Genomic DNA, 8,798 nt, shown 5'->3' with positions numbered 1-8,798 from the left:
GGACTCTCCAAGGCCAAGATTCCGCCCTGGACCAGAGCCCTGGCTCCCATCGAGGTCTTGGTTGCAGGGCTGCAAGAGGTCTTGGGGAGGGCGGGTGGGGGCTGTATTTGACCATCATGTGCAGAAGGGCTGGTAAGCCCCTTGTCACCAAAACCAGGACCCTTGGGTTCCCTGAGGCCAGGACAAGCCTCCGCGGGGTGTCACTCTGTCCAAGCCAGCCCACCGTTCTCTTTCCCTTGGGTTGCTTCTGAGAGAGGCTCTGTGGTGGGCCCTCCAGAAGGCTGGGACTTTGTCCTCTGGCTCGTCATGCCCCCTCTTCCCCAGCCAGGGCCACAGGGCATCAGGAGAGACTTGGCCAAAGGTTGGGTGGGTGCCTCCTCCAGACTGGAGGGTGAGAGGGGTATGGGTGAGAGCGTCATCCTCACTGTGGACAGAGGCCTGGCTGGTCTGTCTGGGAGCACCAGGGACACTGGGGAGATGTCAGGGTGGCCCCTCTTCAGGCGCCACCCCCTACGTTGAGCCCAGTGGCTCCTCTCTCCTGGAGGTATCCAAACACCCAGCCGCAGGTGGGGGTGGGCGGGCAGTGCTGTGTCTGCCAGGCCTCCACCCGGTGAGCGGGGGTGGGTGAGCATACCCCTCTTCTCCAGCCTGAGCTGAGGCAGAAGCAGCTCTCGGGTTTTCCAGCTGGATATTCTGTCCCTTGGAGGACAGGTCCCCAGGGTTGGCACTGAGGAGGCTGTGAGGGCAGGAAGAGGATGGGGTGGTCAGGAGCCCAGGGGTGCTCTCCATCTTCCTGCCCCACGCAGACCCTGCGTCCCTGCCTGTGAGGGGCACGGGGCAGGAGGTCTTCAGCGTAGGGCCCACCTGGCCGGCGGCAGACCAAAGGGCTGTCCTTAACCTCAGGCCCGGCCCCACCCGTGTTGGCTTTTGGCTCTTGGCCCTGTGCTGCCCCAACCCCTTCCCGTGTCCTGATGCCCAGGGCCTGCACAGAGCCGAGCCGCCCCTGCTGTCGAGGCCTCTCTAGGACAGGGTTCCTCGGGGCGAATGAGGGCATCTGCCAGCAGGCCCGCCCTCCCTGGGTTTTGGCTCCTGCCCACGGGGCCAGTGGTGGAAATCACAGTCTGAGAGGCTGCAGCCCAACTCCGCACGGTTCTATTTTAGACCCCCGGCCCCCCTTCCTCTCTAGGCTCCCCGTCCTCCCCTCCCAGCCTGCCCCACTGATGGCTCAAACTGAGGCTGGGGCTCAGAGGGAGAGTAGGGGCTGGGGGACCTGGGGCGACCCCGCGGGGAGGAGCTGGGGACCCTCTCTGGAGGCTGGCAGTCTTGGATTGAGGCGAACCCTCCTCCATCACTCTGGGGGCCTGCCCAGGGAGCCACAGCTCCAACCACAACCTCCTTTGGGGTTTGGCCGACAGAGCTGAGGCGGATGAGCCCCAAACAGCCCTGGCAGACTCCCCCATGACCCGCCCGCACCCCTGCCTCTGGGGCACAGCCCAGAGAGTATAAAACGGCGCTGGAGGCCGGGAGAAGCAGACTGGCCAAGTCCACGCAGCCGCTGACAGACACACCATGAGAACCCCCATGCTCCTCGCCCTGCTGGCCCTGGCCACACTCTGCCTCGCTGGCCGGGCAGGTGAGTGCCCCAACCCCTGCCCCAGATCCAGCCCATGGGAGCTGGGAGAGTAAGTGCCATGGACTCACGCTCTCCTCACCCCTTCCACGGGCAGTCCCTGTGACAGTCTAACTAGCTTTCTGTAGTCTTAATCCATTTGCCCCCTTCTCTCCTTGTGGAGGAAGAGGAGGGAAGAGCAAGCTGCCAGAGGCAGGGGAGGGTGGGGAGGGCTCTAGGGATGAGCAGGGGTGAACTGGGCTCCTTTTCCTTGCAGATGCAAAGCCTGGTGATGCAGAGTCAGGCAAAGGCGCAGGTATGAAGTGGGCTGGACGGGGGCTATGCCCCATATCTCCGAGGGTGCTGCCCACTCCCAGCACCCGCTCTTACCCCAGTCCTCTCAGTCCCGTTCTCCCCTCCTGCTCCCTCCCATCTGGCTCTCAGGAAGGCCAGCCTGCTCCTCATCTTATCCACCCAAACTGGGAGCCACTTGACCCCTGCCCCTGTGCTCCACAGCCTTCGTGTCCAAGCAGGAGGGCAGCGAGGTGGTGAAGAGACTCAGGCGCTACCTGGATCACGGGCTGGGGTGAGAGGAGGGGTGGTGCTGGGCCAAGGCCCTGCATCTGCAGGATGGGCTGGGAGGAGCGGCTGCTGTGGGGGCACCCTGGAGCCCCAGGTCCCGTGGGAGGAGGGGCGGGCACTTTGCATGGAGGCTGATGCCCTGTGTGGTGGGTTCTCAGAGCCCCAGCCCCCTACCCAGATCCGCTGGAGCCCAAGAGGGAGGTGTGTGAGCTCAACCCTGACTGTGACGAGCTAGCTGACCACATCGGCTTCCAGGAGGCCTATCGGCGCTTCTACGGCCCAGTCTAGAGCTTGCAGCCCTGCCCACCTGGCTGGCAGCCCCCAGCTCTGGCTTCTCTCCAGGATCCCTCCCCTCCCCGCTGCTCTAGAATAAACTCCAGAAGAGGAACTGGGGCTGTGATTCTTTGTCCATCTGTGGAGTGTGAGGAGGAGGCGTTGGGACGATGGCGAGTGGAGCCAGAGGTTTTCCCTTTTTCAGTCCCAGAAACTGTGTCCCAAAATCTGTTGTTGATTTATTTATTTATCCCTGCCTGATTCCAGAAGCATTGAAGGTAGCTCCCTAAAGTCTAGCTGGGTTCTCTCTAGCCCAGCACCCTCCCGCCACTTCAACCCACTGCCCCATCCATGACACACCCAAACAGACCAGATCCCAGAGGCCTGGATGCGGAGTCCACGGTTGGGACCAGGACAGATGCCCTCATGGCCACAGGCCAAGAACTGCCGGCGGCCAGCGCTGCCTGGTCTGGGGGTAGGGCACAAGCAGGCCTCCGAGCTGGGTTAACAAGCATTCGGGGGGGCCTGGGTTAGCCATGTTAGTTCTTCCCTGGGCTGTGCAGAAATTCCAGGAGCACCAGAAATGGGACCAGATAAAAGGACTCAGCGCCTCCCACCCCAGCCTTCGATGGCAGGTGGGGCAGCTCCAGCCTGGACACACGCACCTCCCCTCTCAGACCCTCAGTACTTCCCAACCCCATCAAGAGCCCCCTCCTTGAGCCTCCTGCTCTTTCCCAGCCTCCCAGGCCCTCTCCTCGCCTCTGTCTTCCCAGTTCCCTTCTCACCTCCACGCTCTGTCCTCAGCCACCCTTGCTTCCAGGCTCAGATGTGCCCCCATCTTATCAGGCCTGGGTCTGGGCTCCTCCCCTACATGAGGGCCTGCCTGGCCTCTGCCTCTTTCCAGGGCAGACTCAGAGCTGAGACCTCACTGCAGTTTGGCCTTTGTACCCCACTCCAGTGAGCCGCCTTGCAGCAGGGGGCATGTACTGGGGGCCCGAAATAGGGAAGCTGTGAAAGCGGCAATGATGAGCAAGTTCCCAGCCACTGCCAAGCCCAGAGTGGCCACCGTGCCTGCCAGGCCTAGGGGCGGTTCCTGCGTGGCCAGCCAGGCTCGGCGAGATCCCATATCAGTCAGCACCGCCTCCAGCTGGAAGTGCGTGCCCAGCACTGCACAGATGTGGAATAGCTGGTGGCTGTGGCCTGTGGGGAGGGTGGGCAGGTGAGGACACATATCCAACCCCCAGGGCTGCCCCAATTCGTACTGTGATCCATGGCGAGCATCCCATCATCTGGGCCTGCTACTCCCCTAAAACTGGGAATAAGAAACCCAGGGTTTCCTAAGGTTCCCAGAGTTATCAGCAACTATGAGTGAGCTGCTGTTCACAGAGCCCCTGGCATACGTGCTGCTGGTTTTGCTGTTAACCTGAGGGCCCTGCCAGGAACACTCTTAGTTCGCTCAGGGCTCTGGGGAGCTGTCTCCCTGACCGCCCCCCGGCCAGGCCAGGTCTGCGCTCACCGATGTAGTCAAAGCGTCCTGGTGCCAGCCGCTCAGGCAGATGAGAGGCAAAGAGGAAGCCAGTGAGCAGCGCACAGAAGAGGTGGTAGCCGTGGCTGGTGCTCAGCGCCTCCTGCCCACAGCTGCGGCCCCTGCCCCAGCACAGTCCCAGCTGGCAAAGGAAAAGCAGGGTTGGCAGGGAAGGGCTTCGGGGCTGCACATCATGTGTCTGGGATCTGGTGAGGATGGGGGGTGAGGTGCACAGCTGGACTGGATGCTGGGCTAGGAGGGTGGGTGGCAGGGCTGGGGTCAGGGCTCGAGGGGGTGGGACTGGGCACTGTGAGGGTCAGGATAGGAAAGCAGGAGCCTTACCCGATAGAAAAGCGGGAGGTTGTCGAACAGAAAGGGATAGATGAAGGCGGCCGAGCGGAGGATCTTACTGAGCCCAGGGCTTTCTAGCTCTGGGAACCTGGGAGGCAAGAGGGAAAGGCTGGTCACCATCACTATGTTCGGATGGGGGTGAGAGGAGGGCAGGGGACCTTTGGCCACCATGGAATGTTTAGTGGTTTCGAAAGCCCTTAGGCCACGTAACTCCTCTGTAAGTGACAACAGCTATAAAATGGGGATAGACACGGGCCGCTTAGGTCGCTGTGGGAGAGACAGAGCCGGGGTGGTGCTGGTGCACAGGCTCTGGGCAGACTAAGGCCTCAATAAACGGCCCCACAGCCACTAGTTTTGTTCAGGAGCAGTGGGGGCGCAGGCACACCCAGCGGTCCTGGGTGTCCAAGTGTTTGTGGGCGCCCTGGTCTGCCCCTCCGCCTTCCCCTTCACCACTGGCCGAGAACCCACCGGGAGTAGCAGGAGAGGCCGGTGCACAGGAAAGAATTGAGTGCGGCGGCGGGCACGAAGAGCTGGTGCAGGCGGCTGTGCAGCCAGGAGGCCGGCATGGAGTAGGCGGCATAGGGGAAGGCGCAGCCTGGGGGCGGGGCGGGGCAGGAACTGAGGCCCCGCCCCAGGACCCCCGTGCCACACCCCCGCCCTGCCCGAAACGCCCCTCCCCCTGCCCGCCACGCCGTGGGGCTCACCCAGGCTGTAGAGGCTGAGCGCACCGTAGTCCAGGAAGTAGCAGATGTGACGCACGCGGGGCGACATGGAGCTGAAGGTGTGCGCGCAGCACGATGCAAACGGGTAGAGGCAGGCGTGCAGCAGGAAGACGAGCAGCGGCCAGTGGTAGGGCTCCGACTGGAAGCCCAGGCCTGCCGCCAGCGCCAGGAGGCGCCACAGGAAGTACCTGCGGCGGGCACGTGCTCAGGCCACCGGAGCCCCGGCGACTCCCACTGCAGCCCGTGGGCCCAGGCAGTCCTGGCCCGCCTGAGTACCCCCTTGAGCTCGAGGCCCAAGCCTGGGACAGAGCCTCCCTCACCAGGTGGGCAGGAAGTGAGTCCAGATGTTGACGGTCTCGTTGGTCATCTGGAAAGAGCTGAGGACACAGTCCAAGGCCGAGCTGGTGGGGCGGCGGTAGCCAGACATGATACCATCTTCCCAGAACACCTAGGGTAGTGGGTGGGGGCGGGGTGGGGGGAGAAGAGGGGAGTCACTGTGCTCCACCCTTTCTCTCCAAGAGAGATCTCTGGAAGCAGGGTTGAAGGGAATGGTCTGGAGATCACCATGGTGCCAAAGCCAAACTAAATCCAACCCCATCTCACCACAGGTTCCAGAGCCCAGAGAGCAGGCGAGAAACAGACGAGGCAGAGGGAGGGGACCAGATGGGGTTGGGAGTCGGTGGACACACGGCCTCTGAGGCTGGGGACTCCAGATAAAGCAGCGTTCTGGGCTCCAGGAAGCAGGTCACAAACCCTGCTCCTTAGAGAACAGGAGCCCCACACCAAACTGACAGGGATGAGGTAGCCTGTAGCAAAGATTTCTGCACTTGCACAAAGAGAAGCACCTCCGGCCAGCCAGCACCCTGGGAAGTAGGAGCTGGTGAATCCCTCACCCTGGGGACCTGGTGGACTCGAAGGAGTTGGGGCAGCTTGAGACTGAGCATGGTGGCCCGGCACCTCCACGTTGACCTGGAGACAAAGGGCAGAGGGGAATTAGGTATCTGCCCCCATCCATGGGTCCCTTTTCACCGAGGCCCAGGCTGGACCCCATCCCTGAGTCCCAGGGTGGGCTGTGTACAGGCATGCGTGCAGTGGTAGCTGGCCACCAAGCTGCTTCCTTCAGGCCTGGGGAGGCTCTCCCAGCTTCCCCGGTGGTCATAACCCCAGCCCCTCCTCAGCCTAACCTGGGGCTACTCAGTTCCCCCATGGAGAGGGACTGATCCATCACGAGTGGAGTGGCCTCCTCAGCCAGAAGGCTGCCTCAGGAACCCTGGATCCAAGTCCCTAACCCCAAATTTCTGTCTCAGAAGAACCCTGACTTACAAAGGACAGCACAGAGAGAGCCCAGGCACACCACCACCACCGCTGCCGCCACCGCCAAAAAGCCCCTTGGCCCCCAGTGCCTGGGCTGAACACAGAAAACTCAGGGAGCTTAGGAAGAATTCTGGGAAAGGCCAGATGCCCACTGGTGGGGCAAGGAACTGGGGGAAGCCTAGCTCTTCCACGACTACACTTGCACCCCCGGGGGTGTTCTGGTCCCTGTCCCTCCTGAGCCCCGCGCCCTTCAGCCTCAGACCTGTGTGCTGCCTCCGGGTGGCCGCGGCTCTACTGCCCCGCCTGCCTCCCAGGCCGCCTCTCCCAGGCACATTCCTTGGCACAAGTGGAGGGGCTGGGCCACCAGGGTGGGTGGAACTGTCCTGGGAGGAGGGAGAACAGGACACCCCGCCCACCTCTCCAGGCGAAAACTTTCCAGCCCAGACCCACCCCTCTTCCTGCCGCTGTTCCTTTGCCTGCTCTGTTTGCGCCTCACACACTCCGGGCCTTACACAGCCAGCCCGAACCCCGAGCCTCTGCCCTTGAGCTGGATGCTGGGGACCCTGCTGGACACAAGGCAGATCTGGTCCCTAGTCTGCACCCCGGCTGAGCTTTAAGGTATCTACCCCCGGGAATTCCGGGGCCATCCAGTGATTAGACTTCCCTGGTGGGCTACAGTCCCTGGGGCCACAGAGTCAGACACAACTGAAGCGACCTAGCATGCCAGTGATCAGGACTCCGTGTTTTCACCGCCGAGGGTCTGGGTTCCATCCTTGATCCGGGAACTAAGACCCCACAAGCCTCGGACCGCATCCAAAAAACTACCCGAGATAGATGACTGACCCCTCCCAAGACGGGGATGGGGGTGTCCTGACCTACCCTGAGTGCAGCCCAGCTACTTTGGGGAGGGGTGGACCAGGACGATGCTGGGGTCTAGTCCCCTCAGGGTCCTCCCCTCAGCACTAGGGTCAGGTCTCTGGAGTGGTCAGCTGTAGCCAAGGAAATGGGGGTGGGGGGGAGTGCGGTGTGCAGCTGGAGCAGGTACGTTGCCTCTAGTCCCCCAGGTGAGCTTCCTTACCCAGAGCTTGATGGGCGCTCCTAAGCCAGAGGGTCGGCAGGCCCCGGGCTCCACGGGCGGATCCCTGGCTCTTGCCAGCCGGCCAAAGGGAGGGAGAGGAGCGGCAGGCAGGCGGGCCAGGCCTGGGCGGGGTGTGGGAGACAAAGGGAGCAGGGAAACAATCCTAGCCTTGTCCAGCCTTCAGGGAGCAGCGCAGGGTGGCCCAGCCCCATTAGCAGGCAGCTCACTCGGCCTCCAGCACACAGCCAGCCCCTCCAGCTTGACCCCACCCCACTGAGAGCAGACTGGCCGGAAGAGGCCCAGGCCCTATCCAGGAGGCAGCCAGGGTGGTATGGAGGGACCCCTCAGCCTAGGCTGCCCCACGGCTCCAGGGTTCAAGGCTCTCCCAGCACCTGATGGGGGACTCTGCCGTAGGCTGGGCAGAGGAATTCCAACCCCAACTTTGGATTTTCCAAAATCACTTCTCACTGTGCTTTGCTGCCTTAGTGCCTGGTGCTGGACAGAATTCAGAGCAAATGCATTTGGTAAACGTTGGTTTAAACCACGAGGGGTTCACCAAGCTTCTCCACTCCCCAGACACACGAGAGGTGTGTCAATCCTAGCGAAAGGACAGGTGATGGAAGACTCAAGAGGCTGGTTTCAAGATTCACCCTCATCTCTCCTGTGAGGAGGCTTCTCCTTGATTCAGAGGACCCAGCTGAAGACAGCCAACCACCCCCAGGCTGTCACCTTCAAAACAGTTAACCCTTGAACATGGGTGTGAACTGCATTTATAAACAATTTTTCACTAAATATGTGCTCAGTGCAACATGGTCCATGTTTGAATCATGGATGTGAAACTGAATACAGAAAGCCAACTGGATAGCCATGTGCAGATGCTTGACTATATGGGGGTCAGTGCCCTAAAACCACATGTTGTTCATGGTCATCTGTATAGCCTTCACCCGTCAGCCTTGGTCTTCCCTGGTGGCTCGGCAGTCAAGAATCTGCCTGCAATGCAGGAGGCCCGGGTTTGATCCCTAGGTCAGGAAGGTCCCCTGGAGTAGGAAATGGCAATCCACTCCAGTATTCTTGCCTAGAGAACTCCATGGACAGGCTATAGTCCACGAAGTCACAAGAACTGGACACGACTGAGAGACTAACACGTCACCCTTGTGAAGGCACCAGCTCAGTGCAGTCAATGAACTTCACAGCTGTCAAAACTGCTTCTGGAGTTTGTGTTTCAACTGCTGGTTTCCTGCTTCAACTGGGCCACATCATAGAAACCTTTCCAAACTGCCATTTCAGCCTGTGATCTTTCCCATGTTCCAGTAAAACTGTACAGAAAGGCACCGGGAGGCAGGG

At 61.4% G+C, this 8,798-nt stretch overlaps 2 protein-coding genes across 6 annotated transcripts; one reads left to right on the top strand and one right to left on the bottom strand.

Moving 5' to 3' along the window:
* Positions 1–51: 51 nt before the first annotated feature.
* Positions 52–2,550, top strand: BGLAP (bone gamma-carboxyglutamate protein). The gene is made up of 4 exons (XM_061403945.1): positions 52–1,633; positions 1,887–1,925; positions 2,126–2,195; positions 2,350–2,550. The coding sequence occupies exons 1-4, from the start codon at positions 1,570–1,572 to the stop codon at positions 2,477–2,479; spliced, it is 303 nt and encodes a 100-aa protein (XP_061259929.1). The 5' UTR covers positions 52–1,569; the 3' UTR covers positions 2,480–2,550.
* A 143-nt stretch (positions 2,551–2,693) lies between these two features.
* Positions 2,694–8,700, bottom strand: PAQR6 (progestin and adipoQ receptor family member 6). 5 transcript variants are annotated; one of them, XM_061403763.1, is made up of 8 exons: positions 7,455–8,700; positions 5,908–6,031; positions 5,383–5,510; positions 5,045–5,250; positions 4,809–4,935; positions 4,332–4,428; positions 3,981–4,131; positions 2,694–3,664 (listed from the first exon to the last, which is right to left on the bottom strand). In XM_061403763.1, exons 2-8 carry the CDS (start codon positions 6,004–6,006, stop codon positions 3,390–3,392), a joined length of 1,083 nt encoding a protein of 360 aa, XP_061259747.1. In that variant the 5' UTR covers positions 6,007–6,031; positions 7,455–8,700; the 3' UTR covers positions 2,694–3,389. The 5 variants fall into 5 exon arrangements, with proteins under 5 accessions (XP_061259747.1, XP_061259762.1, XP_061259756.1 ...); XM_061403778.1 differs by having other exon boundaries at positions 5,956–6,031; XM_061403772.1 differs by lacking the exon at positions 7,455–8,700 and adding an exon at positions 6,639–6,735.
* Positions 8,701–8,798: the final 98 nt, after the last annotated feature.

The sequence above is a fragment of the Bos javanicus genome, chromosome 3 (genome assembly GCF_032452875.1).
Source record: "Bos javanicus breed banteng chromosome 3, ARS-OSU_banteng_1.0, whole genome shotgun sequence".
In the NCBI taxonomy this organism is placed as follows: Eukaryota; Metazoa; Chordata; class Mammalia; order Artiodactyla; family Bovidae; genus Bos; species Bos javanicus.
The sequence above is the reverse complement of the archived record's forward strand: the minus strand, read 5'-3'. Positions and strand labels throughout refer to the sequence as shown.